Source organism: Hylobates moloch, unplaced genomic scaffold, assembly GCF_009828535.3.
Source record: "Hylobates moloch isolate HMO894 unplaced genomic scaffold, HMol_V3 SCAFFOLD_12, whole genome shotgun sequence".
NCBI classification, from domain to species: Eukaryota; Metazoa; Chordata; class Mammalia; order Primates; family Hylobatidae; genus Hylobates; species Hylobates moloch.
Window position 1 is genome coordinate 8791341 of NW_026652287.1, and position 25783 is coordinate 8817123.

General features: G+C 43.5%; 1 protein-coding gene across 1 annotated transcript in view; it reads right to left on the reverse strand.

Moving 5' to 3' along the window:
• The window catches only part of DNAH10 (dynein axonemal heavy chain 10), a 168361-nt gene that overhangs the window by 115897 nt on the left and 26681 nt on the right, over positions 1-25783 (reverse strand). The window contains exons 11-21 of the mRNA XM_032168329.2: positions 24859-25053; positions 22398-22568; positions 19702-19878; positions 17179-17304; positions 16162-16334; positions 15096-15247; positions 12711-12875; positions 11501-11708; positions 7603-7759; positions 4693-5169; positions 4421-4579 (exon numbers count right to left, since the gene is read on the reverse strand). Coding sequence (XP_032024220.1) covers positions 4421-4579; positions 4693-5169; positions 7603-7759; positions 11501-11708; positions 12711-12875; positions 15096-15247; positions 16162-16334; positions 17179-17304; positions 19702-19878; positions 22398-22568; positions 24859-25053 — 2160 coding nt within the window. The remainder of the gene's footprint in view (positions 1-4420; positions 4580-4692; positions 5170-7602; positions 7760-11500; positions 11709-12710; positions 12876-15095; positions 15248-16161; positions 16335-17178; positions 17305-19701; positions 19879-22397; positions 22569-24858; positions 25054-25783) is intronic.

A 25783-nucleotide genomic window follows, 5' to 3' on the forward strand; every position in this document is an offset into this window, starting at 1 on the left:
TCAAAAAAATAAAGTAAAATAAAAATAAATATTAAAGTCAAATTTTATAATTAAAATAAAATCAGTATAAAATCATTTTTAAAAATTAAGAGATAGAGGCTGGGTGCGGCAGCTTGCGCCTGTAATCCCAGCACTTTGGGAGGCTGAGGCGGGCGGATCACCTGAGGTCAGGAGTTCAAGACCAGCCTGACCAACATGGAGAAACGCTGTATCTACTAAAAATACAAAATTAGCTGGGGTGGTGACGCATGCCTGTAATCCCAGCTACTCAGGAGGCCAAGGCAAGAGAATCACTTGAACCCAGGAGGCGGAGGTTGCAGTGAGCCGAGATTGTGCCATTGCACTCCAGTCTAGGCAACAAGAGTGAAACTCCATCTCAAAAAAAAAAAAAAGAGAGAGAGATAGAGATATTACAGAGAGATAAGCCCTTCATAAACTAAAGCCCAGCTTCAAATCAACTTAATCTCTGATTAGAATACGGTTAGTTTATCATGCTAATGTACCCAGTTGTGGTGTCTGTTAGAAGCAAAAATAAATCTCCTCTGATGAAATATAACATCATCCAATGCCTCCAATCCTCTCTCTCCAATTTATCACATATGCTGTTAAGAACTCAATTAGAAATGCCAGCCATATAAAGACATGAAAGAACTTAAACAAAACCAAGAGATTCACAGACAACATAAACGATCATGAGACTTATAAGACACACAATTTAAAATAATTTTTATTTAATAGAGTAAAGGAAACAAAAGACAAAAACAAAATTGAGAATTTTGGTAGAGCACAGGAAATTGTTTTTAAAATGGAAATTCTAGGATGGATAATGACAACACCTGAAATTAAGAGCTCAAAGGATTGTTTAAGGAACCAGGAAAACCAGATCAGACATAAATAAATAGAAAATTAATGAACTTAAAGTTTAGGTCAAAGTATTAGGATAAACCACAGAAAGAAAAGGCAGAAAGGAATGTAAAGTGTACAGGGTATTGTAGAAAGGTCCAACATATGTGGAATTGGAGTCCCAGAAGGGGAAAAAAAAAAAGGCAAAAACTATTAATTTTCCAAAACTAGGTAAAGACATCAGCCTGCAGATTTTGAATGGACTACAAATCTCAATCAGGAGAAAACAAAACAAAACAAAAGAACCTAGTTACATCGTATTACAACTGCTGAAAACCAAAGACTGAAAAACAAATCTTAAAAGCAGACCAAAAAAAAAACAAAACTAGTTAGACTAGACTACCTTGAAAGGGAGCAACAAAAAGACTAACAGTCAACTTTAATCCATCAAAACAATAGAAGCCAGAAGATGATGGAATAACATCCACACATAGAAGGGATAAAAAAAACCAAAGTTGGTGTTTCCAAAAGCTCAATAAACTAAGTGTTTGTAAGGAGACGGAGCAACTGAAACCCTTATTCATGCCGTGTGGATGTCAAGGGGTGCCATCACTTTGGAAAACTAGCAGAATCTAGTAAAGCTGAACATGTGGATTCCTATAACCCAGCAACTTCAGGTCTAGGCCTATACTCAATAGAAATGCAGGCACAAGTTCCATAAGGTTGCCCTCATTTCAGATGCCAGTTGCAAGTATTAGGTGCCCAGGGTACACAGACTTCTGTCCAACCTGGCTACAAAATCAGGGGTTCCCCCACACACGTCTCCTTCACGTTTGACCATTTGCTGAAATGGCTCACAGAACTCAGAAGGACACTTTACTTACCATCACTGATTTATTATAAAAGACACAACTCAGGAACAGCCAAATGAAAGAGATGCATAAGATAAGGTATGGGGTTGGGGGGTGCACAGAGCCTCCAGGCCTTCTCTGAGCACACCACTCTCCCAGCACCTTGGTGTGGTCAACAACCTGGAAGCTCTCCAAATCCCACCATTTAGGGATGTTCATGGAGGTTTCATTATACAGGCATGACTGATTAGATCACTGGCCTTTGTTGATCTCCAATCTCCAGCCCCTCTTCCCTCCCCAAGGGTGGTGAGGATGGGCGCCTGAAAGTTCCAAACCTCTAAATAATTTATGCCTTGATCTTTCTGGCAACCAGCCCCCACGCTGAACTGTCTAGGGCTCCCAGCCACCAGTCATTTCACTTGCATACAAAAGACACTCTTATCACTCCAGAGTCCAAGGATTTGAGAAGCTGTGTGCCAGGAACCAGGGACAAAGAACAATATTGTAATCAAAGATGTTCCTGTGACCCCTATCACTCAGGAAATTACAAGTGTTTTGGAAGCTTTGCGTCAGGAACCAGGGACAATGACCAAAGACAGTCATTGGTCTTTTGTCAAAGATCAAAGAGCAACAAAATGACGTTTTGGGCCAAAAATGGATTGCATATATGACAGTATTCCCATAAGATTATAATATTGTATTTTTACTGTACCTTTTCTATGTTTAGATATGTTTAGATACACAAATACTTACTATTAGATTACATTGCTTATAGTATTCAGTACAGTGCATGCTGGACAGGACTGTAGCCTAGGAGCAATAGGTTCTACGATATGGCCTAGGTGTGTAGTAGCTATGTCATCTAGATTTGTTTAAGTACATTCCACGATGTTTGCACAATTATGGAATTGCCCACTGACACATTCTCAGAACATATCCCCATTGTGTTAAATATACACAACTGTATATTTCTCTTATTGTATTAGAGTGAATCTAATAAACCACACAGCAATTACCATATTTAATGATACAGTGCCAAAAGCTTTTCCTCTGAGATCAAGAACAAGACACGGATTTCCCCTACCTCCCCTTTCATCCAACCTTGTACAGGAATTCCTAGCTAGAGTCATAAGGTGAGAAAAAGAAACAAAATATTTAAAAATTAAAAAGAAATGAAACTGTCAATATTCACAGTTTATAAAATGGTGTGCCTAGAAAATCCAAAGTATTCTGTGGATAAATTATTAAAATTAATAATTACTGATCATAAAAAAGTAGAATGCAAATATCAATTTCTTTCTCTATAACAATAAAAAATAAAATAATTAAAATAAAAATTAAACATACCAATTACAAGAGCATCTAAAAATATCAAGTAGCTAGGAATAAATCTAGCAAAAAATAGGTAAGGCCTCTATGGGGAAAATTATAAATCTTTACAGGGAGACATTAAAGACCTAAATAGAGAGAGAACATGTTCATGGATGGGGAAACTCACTACTACGGGATGTCCATTAGCACAGATTAAGCTGCAGGATCAATGCGATCACAATCAAAATCTCAATTGTTGTCGTTTTGTTATTTTTGTTGTTGCTGGAATTTGACATTCTGATTCATTTTGTGTGTGTGACCCATTGCACACTTAGTGCAAAATCCTTCGTTACAGTGATTCTTCTATTATTTCTGTGATGTAAACCAGGGAAGCAAAGTCTGACAAAAATCTACCTGGCTAGGCCGGGCACGGTGGCTCACGCCTGTAATCCCAGCACTTTGGGAGGCCGAGGTGGGTGGGTCACGGGGTCAGGAGATCAAGACCATCCTGGCTAACAGGGTGAAACCCTGTCTCTACTAAAAATACAAACAAAATTAGGCAGGTGTGGTGGTGGGTGCCTGAAGTCCCAGCTACTCGAGAGGCTGAGGCAGGAGAATAGCATGAACCCGGAGGCAGAGCTTGCAGTGAGCCGAGATCATGCCACTGCACTCCAGCCTGGGCGACAGAGCGAGACTCCGTCTCAAAAAAAAAAAAAAAAAAAAAAAATCTACCTGGCTGAGGGAGAAATACAAACTAGAGAAGAGAAACAAATTGCTATGAATAAATCAGGATTTGCATGAAGTTTGTCTTTCAGCATTTCTGTTGCTTGACTGCTTCAAACGCCAGGCCCCTTGCAGCCTAGTGGTTAGGATGTGGAGCTCACAAATGCCCTTGCTGCACAGTAGACCTGGGCCAAAAATTTGAGTTTCTTTCATCATCAGAAAAATGTACAGCATATAAAACTTCCATACAATTTCAGGGGGAACCCAGACCCCCTAAAACTCATCCATGACTTTGAAAGATCCTGAGAAGCCAAATTCAACAACCCTAAACAAAGCAAAACTAATTGAATTATCTTCTACCAGTTTCTTTTATCATCTTAAATCTTTCACTCTCTTCTTATCATTTTTGCAAGAGCTCTTTATCTATTAAAGGAAATTAACACAAAAAAAAGAAGAAAGGAAGAGGGAGAATGGAAATGGTATAGTTACAGATCAATCCATTTGAGCCATACAGATTGAAAAATATATTTTCATTATTCTAAGTAACTGTGGCATTGCTTTACATTTACGACGTATTAAAGTCACTTATTTGAAAACGAATCAATGTCAATATACTTGAGAAGCATTTCTGAAAAGGGTCGTTAGTGGTCAATCCAATTGTTAAATGCATAAGAAAATACAAGTTGACTTACAAAGAGGTTATACATTGCCATGGTACGGTATCGCTCCTGGACATCCCTATATCTTAGTTCCATGACTAGAGATTTACTTCTAATTTCTGCAATTGTTGCAAGGACAAACTTGAGATCTTCAAGGGTATTGGGGATCTTCCTAAGGTTTTTGGCCAGGTGCTATAACAGAAAGTACAAAGAACACTAAGCAAACACAGAAAAAACAGTAACGGTGCAAATGAAGACCCAACTTACACGAAAAGTAGTTTCAATTACACACAGCGATTGAGTACCTCCATCTCTTCATGGAGATTATAGAGCTCCTCTTTTGCTGACTCATTGAGAAGTTTTCCAAGCGAAATCACCCAGGACTTGGCATTTTCCTGCACTGTGTTTGCCAGATGCCCGAGCTGAAGTCTGATGCAATGCTCATCCTTAATTAGAGGGTGGCGCATAACCTCATAGGCTATCTTGGAATAGAACTGCAACTTTTCATCATATGCCACACAAGGAGGTTTCTTGGCGGCAAATTTCTCCATCACAATAGCTTTGTCCAATTTCCAGAGAGGTCGATACCGCTTCCATTTCTGTAGATACTTCATAAGATTGATTAGAATCCTGTGGACATTTTGGGGGATCATAACAGCTTGTTCAATTATCTGAGGGTTCAGAGAGATATCATTGTAAAAGTTTATTATAACAACTTCTTCTTCCTCCCCCTTCTGAGGGGGGCATTCTATGCAGCTGCCATTCATCCAACGAACAAAATGCTGGCAAAGTAAGAATTAGGAGAAAAGACAGTATTTTAGTATCTATTTTGCCTCCAACGTACATATTAGTATTCAGTAATAAGTCTTGCCAGTAATGGAAAATCACTTTATTATTAATAAATTATTTGAGATTCAAAAATTACCATAATCTTTCGTTCCTCTCATCAAGAGATGGAGCCTATTTCCCTTCCAGAGCGAGCCTTGTGACTTAACTTGACCAATGGAAAGGGGCGGACATGGTATTATACGAATTCAAACCAAGGATTCAAGAAAGCCCTGCAGCTTCTGCTCTCATGCTCTCAGAACCTTGCAACCACCAGCTCGAGCTGGTCTACTACACTATGAAAGGCCATACACAAGAGAACCCCCACCCCCGCCCATCAGAGCTGTGCTTGAGGTCATCAACTGCTAGACACATGAGTGAGCCCAGCCAAGACCAGAAGAACCGCTCAGCAGAACTCAGCCCACAGAACCCACAGCTAAATGATCACTGTTTTAAGCCAGTAAGTTTTGAAGTGGCTTGTTATGAAATAAAAGCCAACTACACCATGGATGAATAAAAAAAACTTTATTTCCATATTTACAGAGGAAAAAACACACATTCAGGCAAATTGACTGCTTAGTGTCCCAGAACAAATCTGCTAATTTGACATCTCCCTGCTGTAGAGTTAAGGCTCTGTTTTTTGTTTCTTTGTTTGTTTTGTTGTTTTTTTTGAGACGGAGTTTTGCTGTGTTGCCCAGGCTGGAGTGCAGTGGCGCAGTCTCAGCTCACTGCAAGCTCTGCCTCCTGGGTTCACACCATTCTCCTGCCTCAGCCTCCCGAGTAGCTGGGACTATAGGCACCCAACCCCACGCCTGGATAATTTTTGGCATTTTTAGTAGAGACGGGGTTTCACCATGTTAGCCAGGATGATCTCGATCTCCTGACCTCATGATCTGCCTGCCTCTGGCTCCCAAAGTGCTGGGATTACAGGCGTGAGCCACTGCGCCCGGCCTTATTCATCAATTTTTAAGTACAGTGAAATGAAATTCCCTCTTCTGATTTCTATACTTATTTTTATGCCCCTAAAAATGCCTGAAACATGTCTGACTTGCTGAACAAGCCAAATGAAGAGGAAGATGCAGTGTGCTGGGGGGTGGCGCCCCACACCTACAAAGACGGCTCTATTTTCCAATTTGGGGTAAGACATAAACTTCGGGTTATCTGCCAGCAGATGTTCATTCAACAAACATTTACTGAGAACCAACTATGTGCCAGATGTTCTTGGTGCTGGGGATTCTAAAGGGAACAAAACACTCAAGGTCTGTATTCCCATGGATCATACATTCTAGTGGCCTGATAGGATCAATAGATAAATAAGCAAGGGAAAAAATAAGAAAAGGTCGGAGAGTGGTATGCAGTAGGAAGAAGATGGGATGGGGGTGACGGGAGAGAGAGGACAAGAAGGGAGAGCAGAATGTTCCAGGTGAGGGAACAGCTACGGAAATCCTTGCAAGAGGAATCCATGGTGCCTGCTGGAGGCACAACCGGGCAGCCAGTCAAGCTGCAGCATGAGGGAGCAAGATCCTCGTAGGACTGAGATCAGAAAGGCAGCCAGGGGCTAGAGCATGGCGGGGCCTCATAGACCACAGAAAGATATTTGGATTATGTTCTAAGTGTAATTAAGTCATGGGGTGGGTGGGGGCAGTTTACACCAGGGATGACATGAAATGATTTGTTGGTTGTTGTTGTTGTTGTTGTTGTTGTTGTTGTTTTAGACACACGGTCTTGCTCTGTTGCCCAGGCTGGAGTGCAGTGGTGCAACCATACCTTACTGTACCCTTGAATTCCTGGGCTCAAGCAATCCTCTGCCTCAACCTCCTAAGTAGCTAGGAACACAGCTGTGCACCACCACGCCTAGCTAATTTCTTTTAGTTTTGGTAGAGATGGGGGTCTCACCATGTTGCACAGGCTGGTCTGGAACTCCTGGGCTTAAGCAATCCTCCCACCTCAGCCGCCCAAAGTGCTAGGATAACAGGCGTGAGCCACTGCACCTGGTAATTCTGACCACCTGTGGTGGAGAATGGATTGGTGGAACGTCACTGCAACAGTCCAGGAGAGGGGTGATGGCCACTTGGGATAGGAAGGTACTGGGGGGACAGGAGAGAAAAGGACAGATAGGAGGTATGTTTGGAGGACTTGCTGATGGGCTGGGCAGGGCTGGGTGAGACAAGAAGAAACAAGGATGAGTTTCTGGCTCAAGCAATTGGTTTGATGTTGGTGCCATTTCCTGAAGTGGGGAAAACTGGGGGATGATCAAGTCACAAGGCAGGAAGTCAAGAATTCCACCTTGGGCTGCAGGCAGTGGCTCACGCCTATAGTCCCAGCACTTTGGGAGGCAGAGGCATCCTGAGACACCATCTGACCAAGGACGCAGGCACCTCCGCTCTTACCTTGGTGATCTCCACGCAATTCCGGACACAGTGGAAGCACATCTTGTCGATCTCATTTGTGTTGGGATGAAGGATGATCTCAGGCGCCGTCAGAATGGTTTCAGTGTAGAACAGAGGGACATTTCCAAGGATCAAAGAATTAAAAGACTGCAAGTTCCTAAGAGGGGTTGATGAGAAAGACTCAGAGAGTATTTCACTAGAGTGAAATACACCAAGCAATTGATGGAAACGATCAGGACCACAAAAATCACAGGCACAGGCAATGGCATACTGCGAGGCTGTCCTAGACAGGCTGGAGTGAGTCTTACTTAAAATACTCTTTTTTTGTACTAAATTTATACAAATAGTTCATTTCCACTTTTGGAAAACTGAAGACCTTTTGGTTGGAAAATAGTTAAATAATAATGACTTCCAAAAGCTGCTCAACTCTGGTAAGGAAAAAGGAGCACTCACATCCCCAGCCAGCCTGCGTCACCGGGTCCATACTTTCCAGGACCAAAGTAGATGTGACACCCAGGGATGAAACTTCATCAGCCTCCAGGCCAGTCTCCCTGCTTCCCCTCCCCCTGCCCACCCCCATCCAGTAATTCACATGGCAGCCAGAGACACTATTTTAAAACATCTAGCGGGGCGCAGTGGCTCACATCTGTAATCCCAGCACTTTGGGAGGCTGAGGTGGGAGGATCATTTGAGCCCAGGAGTTTGAGACCAGCCTAGGCAACACAGCACGACCCTGTCTCTAAAATAAAAATAAATTAGCTGGGCATAGTGGCACACGCCTGTGGTCCCAGCTACTCAGGAGGCTGAGGTGGGAGGATTGCTTGAGACAGGGAGGTCAAGGCTGCAGTGAGCCGTGAACATGCCACTGCACTCCAGCCTTGGTGACAGAGTAAGACCCTGTCTCAAAAAACAAAACGAAACAAAAATATCTAACTCCTCCCTCTCCCTCCTCCCTTCTGTTTCCCTCTCCCTCTCACTCCACCTCCCTCTCTCACCCTCTCCCTCCCTCCTTCTCCTTTTCCCTCCCCTTCTCTCTTCTCTCTCTCCCCTTTCTCTCTCCCTCTTCCTGTTTCTCTCTCCCTCTCCAGGCTTCTCCCTTCCTCTCTCCCACTCCCCCCTTCCTTATCTCTCTCTCTCTCTCCCTCTCCCTTTCTCTCTACCTCTCTCTCTCAATCCCTCTCCCTGTTTCTCTCTCCCTCCCTCTCCTCCTCTTTCTCCAGCTGAAAACACTCCAGCAGCCTCCCATGGCTGTCTAGATAAAATGCAAGCTCCCTGCTGTGGCTTTCCAGGCTCCCTGTGACCTGATCCACCTCTACCAGCCTCTCCAGCTTCATCCCCTCCTTCAATCTCATCTTTCCTTCTTTCTGTTTCTTCCACTGACCAAAGGCCCACCTGTGGGTCTTCACAGCAGTTTTTGGCTTCCCCAGAAAGCTCTTCCCCCTTTCAGCTCACTCCTCATCTTCAGGTCTCTACTAAAATGTGGCATTTCCGTGGCCTTTCTTGACACCCAATTACAGCAGCATCTCCATTCTCTCCCCAGAACACTGTGCTGCTTTATTTTTTACAGAACTCATCTCTTTTATGTCTGTTTCCCTGTGTCCTGCCTTCTCTCTGAGGTTAGAGAAACTGCAAGGATACAGGGCCTTGTCTGTGACCAGAGTCTAATCCAACAGCCAGCACAGGGCAGGCTTTACTAAACCTTGGATGGATGTTTGGATGGATGGATGGATGGATGGATGGATGGATGGATGGATGGATGGACAGATGTGTGGATGGATGAGTGAATGAATAGATGGATGGATGGATGATGGATGGATGGATGAACAAATGAATGAATGAGTTAATAAATGGATCAAAAGAAAACATAGCAGGGCCGGGCACGGTGGCTCACGCCTGTAATCCCAGCACTTTGGGAGGCAGACGCAGGCGGATCACGAGGTCAAGAGATCGAGACCATCCTGGCTAACACAGTGGAACTCCGTCTCTACTAAAAATACAAAAGAATTAGCTGGGCGTGGTGGTGAGTGCCTGTAGTCCCAGCCACTCAGGAAGCTGAGGCAGGAGAATGGTGTGAACCCAGGAGGCGGAGGTTGCAGTGAGCCCAGATTGCGCCACTGCACTCCAGCCTGGGCAACAGAGCAAGACTCCGTCTCAAAAAAAAAAAAAAAATAGCATATTAGTAAGGGAAACACTATAGGAGGTAACTCCATGTAAGGGACTGCTTTAGGAATCTAAGTTAAAAGCAGTAACAGAGAATAAATGAAATACATAGAATACAGAGTTATTTAAAGGATCAACTTAGAGAAGTTTGCCAAACTGGGTCCAGAAAACAAGAAGACCATAGGTTTTTGTTTTATTTTTCAGTGTATTATTCCAAAAGAGATTTTTAGCAGATACTTTAGCTGCGGTAAGAGATCCTAAAATCAAAGTGAGGTAAAATAAGAAAGGAAGAAGACACTAATCAGACACCATTTCAGGAAATGATACTGGAGTCGGACTGCCCAGGTTCAAATCCCAGCCCTTTCTCTTACTGGCTGTGTGGTCCCAGGCAAGTCACTTAACCTGCCAAGATTCTGTATCCTCCTCTGTAAAACAGGGATGAGAATTGGAAAGAGTCCAGCACAGAATATGGTGCAAGGTGAGCTTTCCTATGTGCTCGGATGAGACTAAAATGCGAATCATAGATACCTACACGCTTGCTGCATTTAGGCCACAAATTTGGTTCTAAGCTTCCTAGCAGCCAACATGAAAGGGAAAGCTATGAAGTCAACAATTCACAGAGTCCGTATCGCTTAAAAACTGGACAAGAAAATGAAAGCAAAAAGTGAAAAAGAAAAATGTCAGGTGGGGTGGCCGGGCGCACTGGCTCATGCCTGTAATCCCAGCACTTTGGGAGGACGAGGCGGGCGGATCACAAGGTCAGGAGATCGAGATCATCCTGGCTAACACGGTGAAACTCCGTCTCTACTAAAAACACAAAAAATTAGCCGGGCGTAGTGGCGGGCGCCTGTAGTCCCAGCTACTTGGGAAGCTGAGGCAGGAGAATGGTGTGAACCCGGGAGGCGGAGCTTGCAGTGAGCCGAGATCACGCCACTGCACTCCAGCCTGGGCGACCAAAAGAGCTAGACCCTGTCTCAAAAAAAAAAAAAAAAAAAAAAAAAGAAAAGAAAGAAAAGAAAAATGTGAGGCTGGGGTCAAAGAAAGAACTAGAGTCATTTCTTCTGGAGTTCCCTTCATAAGGAAGACATTGCGTGATAAAATGAACACTGGTCTTGACAATATAGACATGACGGTAACAGTGATGGATTTCACAGGCTGGTTTCCTAGAATGATCCTAAACTGTCAGCCTCACACCCCAGAACAGTCTGTGGGCCACCAACGTGAATGGGCCCAGGCACTCAGCTTCCAGCTGGTCTGGATGAGCTGCTGAGGGTGAGGCCCAGGAGGGAAGGGACAGAGTCTGGCGTGTCAGAGGCTGGCACATGCAACAGGCATTCAACACGCACAGACCGCGCTAACTAGGGGTTGACTTGAAATCAGCGAGGAATGGGCCGTGTGTCCTTCACGTCTGTCACTCTCAACATGAACAAGAGAGTCCTCTGGGATTCTGGTCAATATTGAGTGACAGCGATTCTCTGTTGCCAGCTGAACACAGGCTCACGATGGCTTTCAGACAGTTGAAGTGGGGAGAGGGATCCTTTCTCTTTTGGAATGTTGAGGGGCCTAATGAGATCATGAAGGTCATGCCTCCATTCTGTGAGTGACCTTCTGTCAGAAAGCTGTCTGACCATCCAACTGATTTTCATTCTCTACCTTGCCACCCCCTCTAACTGTCCATGTTTGTCAACAGTTTTAATCTACACACACCATTTTAAAACACGCAACAAGATGAACTTACTTCAGGATGAGCTTTGTCAGGACCTCATAAATTTTCTTTTCCCAGTATTTGTAGTAGGAGGCCAGCTTGGGGGCCTTGCCTGTGTTGGTGTGGACGACCAGGCCCTCAACTTTGGTCAGCAGTGGTCCAATGGCAAGATACCACCGGACCATGTGGTCCACGTCTCTGGCCCTTTCTCGCTCAATGTGTTCAAAAAACTCCTTCACGCCTGGAGAGAAAGATGTCTGTTAGAGCTGTCCACGAACACAGGGAAGGACAGCACTCAAAAGGCAATCCAAACATCAGCTGTGTGTCTTAAAAAAACCAAAACCAGCCTCCAACCTCAGCCCAAAGCAGAGCATAAGTCAATATTGGAACACACGCTAAGCAACAAATAAATGACAACCAGTTACGCACATCCAGTGGCTTTTATACCTTTGGGCAATCTTGTTCTTTAATTCTTCGTTGACATATCTTGAATTCCTTGTTGACTAGTCTAAGACCACTTAAAGTATCTTTTTTTTTTTTTTTGAGACAGAGTCTAGCTCTGTGGCCCAGGCTGGAGTGCAGTGGTGCGATCTCGGCTCTCTGCAAGCTCTGCCTCCCAGGTTCATGCCATTCTCCTGCCTCAGCCTCCTGAGTAGCTGGGACTACAGGCGCCCGCCACCACGCCCGGCTAATTTTTTGTATTTTTAGTAGAGACGGGGTTTCTCCGTGTTAGCCAGGATGGTCTCGATCTCCTGACCTCGTGATCCACCCGCCTCAGCCTCCCAAAGTGCTGGGATTACAGGCGTGAGCCACCATGCCCCGCCTAAAGTATCTTTCTTTAACAAGTAAATGTGAGCCCATAAGAAAATACAACTAGCTTTACTGTTACAAAGTTATCGACAAAGTACCACAGGCTTTCACAGATGAGGTGGGAGGATCACTTGAGGCCAGGAGTCCAAGACCAGCCTGGGCAACATAGTGAGCCCCTGTCTCAGAAAAAAACCAAACAAAAACAAATAAACATGAATTTGTTAAACTAAGCAATATATAAAACGTGACAAAAAGTAATAGCTACCCGTGATTCTTTCAAGTAAATGACTGAGAGCATTAGAAATGGTTTTATGCCATTCATGGAATATACAAATATATATGTATATTTATAGATACATATATACACATGTATGTATATACAATATATTTTCTCATTAATTCCATAACTGGAGAACCCAGAAGTCAGATCTACCTGGGAGTTCTTCCTCACTTTTAGCGGCTGGATATTTAAAGAGATTTATGGCCTCTATTAATGTCAGCCTGGAAGAAATGTCATCTGTATTCTTATGAACCTGGTGCACGAGAGACTCAAATTTCCCAATGGCCTGTTTGCAACAAGTTATATAGTCACCAATACCTTTGAAGAAAGAAAGAAAGACATTTGGCTTTCAACTCCCTTTCCATATTCCTCCCCCCTGCTCAACGTCTGTGATATTAATATTGGCATCCCTTTGCAGGAAAGACCCTGCTCATTCCAACCCCTTGGGTCTTTGGGGTAGCAAAGATCCACTTTGAACCCTAAGGGACTGGGACAAGGAGTCCTGAGCCCAGAATCAACCAAGCAATGCATCTCTTCTATTCAAATGTTAGCACAGTCCTGGCTGGAGCACCATGGGGAAAAGGGACTATCAAGCCCAGCTGTCTCCTCATTGCTGGAGCTCTCTGAACCCTCCACTCCACACCACCTGCCCGCAGCCTCCTCTTGCCTGGAGCTTAGATGAACAGCAAGAACATGAACAGTAAACTCGGGCTAAGTACTTATGATCGGTCTCACTTTATAAAAATAAAAACCCCAAAACGGATCACAGACTATACTGTGAAACATGATGCTATAACATTTTTAGAAACAAAACACACAGGAGAGAAAAAAACTTATGATTCTTCAACTTGACAGCAAAAGTAGAACCCATTAAAGGAAAAATTGATACAGTGGACTTAGTTGAAATTTACAGTTTTTGCTCTACTAGAGGCCCTCCTACAAGAAAGAAAAGACAAGTGACAGAATGGGAGAAAACAGCTGCAAACCACACATCCAATAAAGGACGAGTATCTAGAGTATACCAAGGATGCTCAAAACTCAACAGTAAAGAAAACAAACAATCTAATTAGAAAACAGGCAAAAGACATAAAAAGACGTGTTGCTGAAGAGGCCATACACATGACATATTTGTGCTTATTAGCGCATGAAAAGATGCTGAACACCATTAGCCATTACAGAAGTCAAATCAGAACCATATCATTACACAGCTATCAGATGGCCAAAATTAAAAAAAAAAAAAGTGACAGCAAAACTGGCCAGGATGCAGAGAAACTGAGTCACTCATATATCGATGATGGAAACGTAAAATGGCACAGCCGCCCTGTGAGACAGCATGACAGTAAAACAAAAACAAAAACAAAAAAAGGCCACACGTGGTGGCTCATGCCTGTAATCCCAGCACTTTGAAAGGCCAAGGCAGATGGATCACTTGAGGCCAGGAGTTCAAGACCAACCTGGCCAACATGGTAAAGCCCTGTCTTCACTAAAAATACAAAAATGAGCCAGGAGTGGTGGCAGATGCCTATAATCCCAGCTACTTGGGAGGCTGAGGCAGGAGAATCGCTTGAACCCAGGAGGTGGAGGTTGCAGTGAGCCGAGATTGCACCACTGCACTCCAGCCTGGGCAACAAGAGGGAAACTCCCATCTCAAAACAACAATAACAACAACCTTAAACTAAACACGCAACTACTGTGCAACTCAGCAACTACATTCCTGGGCATTTATCCCAGAAAAAGTGAAGACTCATGTTCACACAAAACCCTGTATACAAATGTTTATAGCAGCTTTATTCATAAGAGCCAAAACCGGAAACAACCTAGTTGTCCTTCAAGAGGTGAAAGGCTGAACAAACCATGGTACACTGATACCGTGGAGTATTCTTCGAAAATCCACAGACTGTTGACACATACAACAAGGGCAGATCTTTGAAGACTTAGGCTGAGCAAGAAAAGCCAACTCAAAAAAGGGCTATGTGTTATCTCATTTACATAACACTCTGAAATGACAACATTACAGAAATTGAATAAAGATTCATGGTTGCCAGAGATTAAGGAGAGGGCAAGGATGGGAGGGAAGTGGCCTTGACAGTACTCGCTGTGGTGTGAAAATGCTCTCTATCTCAACTGTATCAATGTCAATGTCTTGGTTGTGATCTTCTAGTTTTGCAAGAAGTTACTACTTAGGGAAAATGACTAAAGGGTACAAAGGCTCCCTCTGTCGTAATTCTTAACAACTGCATGTGAATCTATAATTACCTCCAAATTACATTTTTAATTAAAAAAAAAAAAGTAAAGTTGACCTTCTTTTTGGAGAAATGTGCTTTGGGTCTGCAGAATGTGAAAATGTCACCCCTCTTATCTTCATCCCAACGACAGCCTGGAGATCAGTTCTAAATTCCACAATGCGTATTTCTTAACCCTCAAAAATTGTTAATTGTGTCTATAAACATATGAAAATGGTAATTCAAATAAAATAACCTAAAAGAATTACTTTGCATCCCCAAGTCTAAAAGGCAATCAATAGATGAATGACGTTACCTAGTGAGTTCCAGTTCAACCTCTTATATCCCGACCTAAACACTCGGAGCAGTTCCTGGGAATGATCATTGAGAAGCACAGACTCCGCCTCATTTAACGTTCCTATGAGCATGTGATAATGATCCAACATGCGCTGTATCCCCTCTGTGTACCTGCACATGACAGAAACATCATAAACCTGAGGAGAGCACCTTTAAGCTCATCAAAAGCTTTTGCGGTCAAGAGATTACAAAAGACCACGGTCTCAGTCAAGACCAACCTTGATCGAGAGATTTGCAGAAATTTAAAACATCACTCTTCTCATTAACTTTCTTTTTTGGAAAATATTGGTTACTTATCATTAAAGATGTTATTTATATTACATGAAATAGGTTTACTATTGTTGATCCCTATTTTAAACTTTTCTTTTTTTTTTTTTTTTTGCGATGGAGTCTCGCTCTGTCGCCTAGGCTAGAGAGCAGTGGCGCGATCTTGGCTCACTGCAACCTCTGCCTGCCAGGTTCAGGCAATTCTCCTGCCTCAGCCTCCCAAGTAGCTGAGACTACAGGGATGAGCCACCATGCCCAGCTAATTTTTGTATTTTTAGTAGAGATGGGGTTTCACCATGCTGGCCCGGCTGGTCTTGAGCTCCTGACCTCATGATCCACCTGCCTCGGCCTCCCAAAGTGCTGGGATTACAGGCATGAGCCATCACGCCCAACCCCATATTTTAAACTTTTCTTAACTTCAATTTTTTTCTTTTTCTTTTTTTTTTTCTTCTTCTTTTTTTTTTTGGATACAGGGTCTCACTCTGTCTCCCAGGCTGGAGACAGAGCAATCATGGTTCACTGCAGCCTCAATCTCCCAGGTTCAAGGATCCTCCCACCTAAGCCTCCCAAGTAGCTGGGACTACAGGTAGCACCACAAAGCCCAGGCCTTAGCTTCAATTTCTAATGTGGTAAGAATTCATAATTATAAAATCCACAAAAATGAAAGCTTTTGGAGGGGTCCTCAATAATTTTTAAGAATGTAAAGGGGTCCCAAGAACAAAAAGCTTACTGCTAATTTAAAAGAAGAATTTTTTTACCTAAGGAATTTGTCTTCCTGGAGAGCAATATTTCTTGCTAATTCAGGGACAGTGAACCCCAGCTGCTCTAAGTACTTTGTTTCATTCATAATCTCTCTGAGAGCAGGTGAAAAGTTGATTGCAAAAACAGCTCCCCTTTCTAAAGTCGAAGGCTCCTCCATGGCGATGGAAGACTGTGGAAGAGACATTCCATCAGCGCGGCCAGGGCAGTCCAAGAGACAGCTGGATCAGCACAACCCACACCAAAAGTGAACATGAAAAAGATCAACACTGGGCCCTTCACCAGACAGGGGTGCTGGCTGGAACTGGCTAGAATATGCATTTTGTTTGGTGAACAGAGATTTTAAAGAATCAATTCAGTTGCCGGCATTTGAAAATGGAGCAATTTCACCTAAAAATCCCTTCTGCCTTCCCTTGAAACACTGGAAAATCTGACATGGAGTAGTTGCACCTTTGGTTGGATCTGAGCCCACCTGTTCCCTAGGGGTCCCACCTGGCCCTCTCCACTTGCTTTGGTCCCTACGTCAGGATTTCAGGAACCAAAGACCTAAAACTGCCAGGCTGCATCCTTCCTCCCTAACGGCAGGTGTTCATTCATCGAGCATTCGCCAAGTGCCGGGCCCAGAGCTGAAGAAGAGGATGAATCAGGTGGAATGGCACTTTTCTGCAGGTTAAAGATGGCCAGTTGTCAGCTCTGTTTCATACATGGTTCAACCAACCCTTTGCTTGTCTACGTCATCTGATTCATAAAACGCATTTCATAAATTGGGAAATGGAGGCTCGGTGTTCAGCCACCTGCCTAAGAAGTCAGTAGGGCTGCCCGTTTCCAGCCCGCATCCTAACCATGGCATCGTGCCATTTCCACTCTTTCCTTTCTCCTCCTCCCCTAGCCCTTCCTTGTCTTTGATTCTGGAAACTGACCCAACTTCATGAATGTCAACAAATCAAGCCTTGAGAAAATGTGGCAGACGCCATCGTCTCACGCAGCAATCGGGAATGAGGGCGTGGGCAGCGCACCTTGGTCAAAAGGCTCTTCTTCATGAGGGCTGGCAGCACCTGCTCCGTCACCTCCATCCACTGCTCATACTTTCTGTCTTCATACTCCTTCATTGTCTTACCCACTTCCAAATATTTTTGTTTGACCTATCAAATAATTCAAGAAACCGTCATTTTGTCCTTGAAAATAACATTTTTCATCTCGCTCTACACAGATAATTTATACAAATTATAAACATAATATATAAATTATTATAAACATTAATTTTTATATACTTTTTTTCTGGAGACGGAGTCTCACTCTGTCGCCCAGGCTGGAGTGCAGTAGCACGATCTCAGCTCACTACATCCTTCGCCTCCCGGGCTCAAGTAATTCTCCTGCCTCAGCCTCCCGAGTAACTAGGATTACAGGCACATGCCACCACATCCAGCTAATTTTTGTATTTTAGTAGAGACAGGGTTTCACCATGTTGGCCAGGCTGGTCTCCAACTCCTGACCTCAGGTGATCTGCCCACCCCGGCCTTTCAAACTGCTGGGATTACAGGTGTGAGCCACTGCACCTGGTCATTTTTATATAATTATATATAAACATGTTTTCATATCTTTCTACATAATTTTGTTACATAAATTATAAATATAAATAAAAAATGTTAATAATAAATAATATATATAGTTATATGATATTAAATAATATAAAATATTATTATATATAAACACATTTTGAAAAAGGAAGTCGATAGATTTTCCCAAAGCTTGGAGAGTTGGTCTGCATTGGTGATACAGCACGGATCTGTGTCCTCCCAAAACTCATACTGCATTGTAATCCCCAGTGCTGGAGGTGGGGCCTGCTGGGAAGCAATTGGATCATGAAGGTGGAATTCTCGTGAATGGTTTGCACCACCCCTCCTGGGACTGTCCTGGTGATACTGAGTGAGTTCTCGGGAGATCTGCTCAGGTGAAAGTGGGCAGCACCTGCCCCTTTACTCTCTCTTGCTGCTGCTCCCACTGTGTGAGGTACCCGCCCCCACTTTGCCTTCCACCATGATTGGGAGTTTCCTGGCACCTCCCAGGAAGGCTACACTTCCTGTACAGCCTGCAGAACTGTGAGGCAATTAAACCTCTTTTCTTATAAATTACCCAGTTTCTTTATAGCAAAATGGACTAATATAGTTGATATAACTTGAAATCTAGGTTGACTGGCAGCCTTCTGCAAACTACAGTCCATGAACTGCCTTGGTCTATGCTCATGAACTAAGAACAGCTTTTACACGAAGAGAAGGAAATAATTTAGATGATTAAGAGGAAATCAAAGGAACAATAATGCTTTGTAACTCAAGAAAAAGATATGAAATCCAAATTCAGCATCCATAAATAAAGTTTTATTGGACACAGCCATGCCTGTTCAAAACGTATTATCTGGGGGATACTTTATTGCAATAACGACAGGTTGAGTCATTGCAGAGAAATTGTCCAAACCCCTAGAATACTTACCATCTGGATCTTCAAAGAAATGGCTTACCAGCCTCTGCTATATAACATATAAAAATCCATGGGTCGGGGGTGAGATCATATCGAAAAGATGGTAGGCATCCTCCAAAGAAGCTGAAAATTCAGTACAGGAAGAAGCCCACACGACCACAATCCGGAAGATGTCCTGTGTATTAAGATGCCAAAGAGAAAGAACACAGGCCAGGCACGGTGGCTCACGCCTGTAAGCCCAACACTTTGGGAGGCTGAGGTGGGTAGATTGCTTGAGCTCAGGAGTTTAAGACCAGCCTGGGCAGGCAACATGGTGCAACCTCATCTCTACAAAAAATACAAAAATGGGCCAGGCATGGGTGGCCCACACCTGTAGGCCCAGCTACTCAGGAGGCTGAGGCAGGAGGATCACTTAAACCCAGAAGGTCAAGGCTGCAGTGAGCTGCAATCGTGTCACTGCAGTCTAGCCTGGGCAACACAGCAAGACTTTGTCTTAAAAAAAAAAAGAAAAGAAAAAGAAGGAACACAAAAGGTAGTTTACTATAAGCATGAATGCAAGGACAACAGAAAGACCCTCTAACTTACAGGCATGAGTCTGAAATTGAGCTGCTTCTCAAATGGGCCACTCTACATAGCGTGCTGCATGGCAGCAGCAGCCTGATCTAATGCTTCTCCTGGATGGGATCGGGGAGGGCGGCCAGTCTAGGATTAAAACATCAAATACAGGGCCGGGTGCTGTGGCTTACGCCTGTAATCCCAGCACTTCGGGAGGCCAAGGTGAGCAGATCACGAGGTCAGGAGATCCAGACCATCCTGGCTAACACGGTAAAACCCCATCTCTACTAAAAATACAAAAAAAATAGCCGGACGTGGTGGCACATGCCTGTAGTCCCAGCTACTCGGGAGGCTGAGGCAAGAGAATCGCTTGAATCTGGGAGGTGGAGGTTGCAGTGAGCCGAGATTGAGCCACTGCACTCCAGCCTGGGCGACAGAGCGAGACTCCATCTCAAAAAAAAAAAAGAAATCAAATACAAAAGGCACCAATTCTAGCAAGAGCAACATACCTCCTGTCCTCGATCACTGTCCAGTATCTCCTGTACCTCTTGAAATCGGAGGATGGTGTGCTTAATCCGAAAGAACAGAGATCGTTCCCAGTATATTGCACCTGCTACCGGAGGGTGATTCTTATATAGTGGCGGATTTTCAAGGTTCTGGACAAAGATTTTATTAATGATGTCAATCTGAAAAGCAATCAAACAGCTTCTGTAAGTGATAAACATCACCAGGTTAGCCAAGAAAGATGAGATTTGAATCTTTAAGGAAACCAAAAGTGGAATGTCAAAAAATATTCTAAGATGCAGAATAGTGTTTTCACCGTTTACTTATTATTTACTACTTTTCTTATGCTCTGTAGTAATCTTTTTTGTTGTCGTTGAGTCAGAGTCTCGCTCTGTTGCCCAGGCTGGAGTGCAGTGGTGTGATCTCGGCTCACTGCAACCTCTGCCTCCCAGGCTCAAGTGATTCTCCTGCCTCAGCCTCCCAAGTAGCTGGGATTACAGGCACCCACCACCACGCCTGGCTAATTTTTGTATTTTTAGTAGAGATGGTGTTTCCCCATGTTGTCCAGGCAGGTACCAAACTCCTGACCTCAGGTGATCTGCCCACCTCAGGGTCCCAAAGTGCTGGGAGTACAGGCGTGAGCCACCGAGTAGTAATCTTTTCTTTAACATATGCAATGCTCCAAATTGCCTTACAATTACAGAGCATGCACACGGTGTATATTGGTTTGATCCAATTATTAGAAATCCAGAAATCTGTTCTAGACATGACCACAGTGGCAGACCTTTGCTTTTTTTTAATTTTAATTTTTAGTCTTTGCGGGTAAAGTATATATATTCATGGGCTATAGGGCATGTTTTGATATAAACATGTTATGCATAATAACCACATCATGGAGAATGGGGTGTCCATCCCCTCAAGCACTTATCCTTTGTGTTATAAAAACAACCCAATTATACTCTTTTAGTTACTTTTAGATGTACAATTAAGTTATTATTGACTACAGTCACCAGACCTGTGTTTTTAAAAGAAGCATGTCTGAGCTCTCGAGGGGGTAATTAGGTGTGGCAGGCACAATGATGGCCTCCCAAAGATGTCCACGTCCTAATCCCCAGAAGCTGAAAACATGTAATGTTACATGACAAAGCGGTATTATGGTTGCAGATGGAATTAACATTGTCAGTCAGCTGATCTTAAAATAGATAAATTATCCTGAATTTTCTGGGGAGGTCCTATGTAATCACAAGGGTCCTAAAACAGGAAGGAGGAGGCAGAAAAGGAGGTCAGAGTGATTTGAAGTGAAAGTGGCCACTGCTGGCTTTGAAGATAAAAGGGAGCCAGGAACTTCTAGAATTTGGGGAAAGCAAAGCACTGAATCATCCCTAGAGACTCCTGAAGGGAATACAGCCCTGCTGACACCTTGATTTAAACCCAGGGACACCCGTGGCAAACGTCTGACCTCCAGTACCATAAGAGAATAAATCTGTGTTGTTCTAAGTCACTACATCTGTGGTCATTAGTTCCGGCAGCATTGGGAAACTAAGACATCAGGAGACCACCTTAGGCCTTTTTTATACTACCTTATGCTCTTCTAATCATTCCACATATTCTCATTTTGTCTTCTAAATAAGATTATAAGCATTTCTTCCTTTTTTCATTTTTTTTTTTTTTTTGAGATGAAGTTTCGCTCTTGTCACCCAGGCTGGAGTGCAGTGGCGCAATCTCAGCTCACTGCAACCTCCACTTTTCGGGTTCAAGCGACTCTCCTGCCTCAGCCTCCTGAGTAGCTGGGATTACAGGCACCACCACCACGCCTGGCTAATTTTTGTATTTTTAGTAGAGAGGGGGTTTCACCATGTTGGCAAGGCTGGTCTCGAACTCCTGACCTCAGGTGATCCACCTGCCTCGGCCTCCTCAAGTGCTCAGATTACAGGCATGAGCCACTGCGCCTGGCCAGCATTTTTTTTTTTTAGACAGGGTTTCACTCTGTTGCCCAGTCTGGAGTACAGTGGCCTGATCATGGCTCACTGCAGCCTCGACCTCCCTTGGCCCAGGTGATCCTCCCACCTCTGCCTCCCAAGTAGCTGAGACTATAGGTGTGCGCCACCACACCAGGATAATTTTTGTATTTTTTTGTAGAGATGGAGTTTTGCTGTGTTGCCCAGGCTGGTCTCGAACTCCTGAACTCAAGCAATCCGCTGGCCTCGGCCTCCCAAAGTGCTAGGATTACAGGCATGAGTCACTGTGCCCAGCAGATTATAAGCATTTTTTGGTCTATTTCCCCAACTAGATACTGACTTCTTTAAAGGCAGAATCTGCATTTTGTTCATCTATCTCTATGCCTAACACCATACTTGAGACATGTGAGTACCAGATAAACTGTTCTGAGTTAATTATAAATACATATATGATCCTTGGACATGGTTAACTATGATTACTATTATTACCATGATTATTACTAACCCACACAGGGCCCACCACAATGTGAATAAATCATAATATACTTAATTCTTATTGAATTTCTCCACTAAATAAACAAATCCATTTTGTTTGGGTTACGTGTATTATGTAACATGCTAATTTAGGAAAATTCTAGTTTCTCTTAATTCAGATGGGGAAGACAGACAATAGTGGGATTCAATTGTTCACATTTTGCCAAGTGTATTTTTAATGCTATGGCAGCTATCGACTTTTCAATTACCTCTTTACAGTACTGTGCAAGAATATCATTAAATTTCATCATCATTTGTCGATTAATAGCCTCCCGTGAACGAATGTGCTTAAATTTTAAAAGCATGTCAAATGCTGCTTCAGCAGATCGAAGCTTCTTAAAAGATTCATCAATAAAATGTTTTGCTTCTTTCTCAATAACCTGCAAAAAAAAAACAAGAAAACAACCCTCATACCCCTGTAATTATCCTGCCAAAATAAAGCAGCAAGAAACGAGAAAAAAAAAAATCAGTGGCTTGGGATGGATTTCTATGGCACATTAATGGAAGCTGGTATCCAATTTAAAGTGCCAGATTGGATATGTTGATTTCCTGATCTTGCTCCCCAACCAGTTCAAAGGTAAAGGAATTTTTTAAAGTATTAACTCATATAAACAAAAAATATGGGAGAGGACACAATAACAGAGGAGATAGCTCAGGAATTTTTAGTAAGAAAGTAACTAAGGCAGGGCAGGGCGCAGTGGCTCATGCCTGTAATCCCAGCACTTTGGGAGGCCGAGGCGAGTGGATCACGAGGTCAGGAGATCGAGACCATCCTGGCTAACAGGGTGAAACCCTGTCTCTACTAAAAATGCAAAAATTACAAAAAAAATCTAAAATTGTGGAAAATGACAGCAAGAATGAGGAAGGAGTTAAGCATGGAGCTGCTTTTTCTTATTATGAATTCTTTAGTATCACTTGATTAAGTGACTTTGAAGAAAAGTTCAATTTATTTGGGAAGCTGAGGTAGGAGGATCACTTGAGGCCAGGAGTTCAAGACCAACCTGGGCAACATAGTGAGACCTCGTCTCTATTTTAAAATTTTAAAAATTAGCCAGACACACGCTTGTGGTCCCAACTACTTGGTAGGCTGAGGTGGAAGGATCACTTGAGCCCAGAAGGTTGAGGCTGCAGTGAGCCAGGATCACATCACTGCACTCTAGCCTGAACAACAGAGCCAGACCCTGCCTCTAAAAAATAAAAAACAATAAAAGAAAACCAAAAAAAGGTTCAACTAAAAAAGCAAATAATGCTTAAAATAGCAGCTGATAATAAATTAGATATAGTTAACATGGCAATGTCTATATAACCAAGTAGAACTGTCTAGGGTTGTCCATATACAAAGATGCTGTGAGGTTATAAAACAATCACGTAAGACATAAATGGGGATGCTCCTAATTATGCTTCCTGCATGAGACTGGAAAGGTGAGCGCGATGGGTCACTCTTCATGCTGAGGGAAGTGAAATCTGATTCTCAGCAGCAGCCTCTCTCTCATGGACTCTGCCTCCCGGCAGCTCAGGCTATCACCTCCCGTATCATCTCCCCACTCTCTGTTGTTCCCCAGTCCAAAGCAGCCTATACAGTAGACAGAAAAATCTTCCTGAAGTATAAACCTTGATTTTGTTTTTTTCACTTTTTTTTTTTTTTTTTTTTGAGACAGAGTCTTACTCTGTCCCCCAGGCTGCAGTACAGTGGTGTGATCTCGGCCAGCTCACTGCCACCTCGACCTCCCAGGTTGAAGGGATCTTCCCACCTCAGCTCCTGAGTAGCTGGGACTACAGGAAGGAGCCACCATGCCTGGCTAATTTGTTTTAAGTTTTTTGTAGAGACGGGTGTCTCACTAGGTTGCCCAGGCTGGTCTCAAACTCCTGGGTTCAAGGAGTCCTCTCTCCTCGGCCTCCCAAAGTGCTGGCATGACAGGCATGAGCCGCTACACCTGACCTATAATTCTGGCTATATCATTCCTTGGTCAATCACCTTCAATGGCGCCCTCTTGCCTACTGAAGTAAGTCTCCTTCCTCACTCCAGTCCTCTTTGTTCATCACCAATTATTCACCCAACCCACCTTTCTGGCTTGATTTCCCTCTACTACCCATATGTGTTAGGCCAAACCCCTCTGTTTGCTCTGCCTCGGACAATTCCTGTTTTTCTCATGTCTGTCACCTTCATTCACACTGTTCCTCCTACCTGAAACCCCCTCCACTGTCTCAGCCTCCTTCCTCGCCCCATTTCCCCCATCCAAAGTTTCCCCAATCCCAAAGGTTGTTTCCAATCGGCTCTCCATGCCCCTGCCTTCTGACAAAACACAATTCTCAAAAACTCACGGGGTGCTTTGTGATTCTCTTGCCATATCTGGTTTACTTTTAACTTCACTCCTAGATAGGTGAACTTATATTGGACAAAACAAACTTTGTAGAAATGCTACTGTGTCTAGCTCAACTTAAACTTATCCCACCTGGAGAATGGGTGTGGGGACAAAGAAGATTGAGGAATGTTCATTTTTACCTTATGCACTTCTGCATCGTTTTTGTTTTTTACAATTAATAAGCAGGTATTACTTGTGATTTAAAAAAAAAAAAAGACTCTAAGCATCACTACATAACCCAACAAATTTAACACAGAGAAAACATGGTGTCCACTCCCAAGATGGACTCAATGGATGTGTCACTTGCCAGAACTTCAATCTTGAATTCATCCATCACATATTTCCAGAACTGGGAGGACTTGATGCTGAAGGGGTCAAAGGTTAGGTTTTCCATGGGGGTGACTAGGCCGTCCACCCTGCATAGGACATCATCGATGCGCTTGGGGTCCCCTGTCACTGCCTTTAGTTCTGGACCAAATATGTTATAAAATTCCTCCAAAACCTGTCCAATCAAATGGAACAATGAGGAGATTACATTTCGGTTTTCCTGTGAATATTAGAACTACAAATGGATAGCATATCGAGATTGACCTGGGGGCAAGAATCATGTCACACAGTAACCTCCTCCCGGACTAAGCCCTTCGGTACGATGCCCAAGGCACATAGGATAAGATCCAGGTCTGCACCTGCCTGCTCCTCCCCACATTGCAGCCACCCCCACCGTCCTCCAAGGCCATGTCCCTTTCTGCCTCAGGGCCTTTGCACTTCCAGTTGAAAGTGCTTCAGGGAGGCTGTGACAGGCAGATCACTTGAGGCCAGGAGTTCAAGACAAGCCTGGCAAACATGGCGAAACCCTGTCTCTGCTAAAAAATACAAAAATTAGCCAGGTATGGTGGTGCATGCCTGTAATCCCAGCTACTCAGGAGGCTGAAGCAGGAGAATCACTTCAACCCGGAGGGCAGAGGTTGCAGTGAACCGAGATCACGTCACTGCACTCCAGCCTGGGTGACAGAGCGAGACTCTGTCTCACCACACACACACACAAAGAGGTGAGATGATAACCACTGAGGTAGTTCTATGCAGCGTTTCCACTGTTCTGGTAGCAATGAAATACCCATGCACGCACTAGCTACGGTGATTCCACATAGAAGTTAAATTTTTTTTGTTTTTGTTCTGAGACAGATGTTCTAATGTATCTATACATAGATACCTATCTGTATAGATGGATAGAG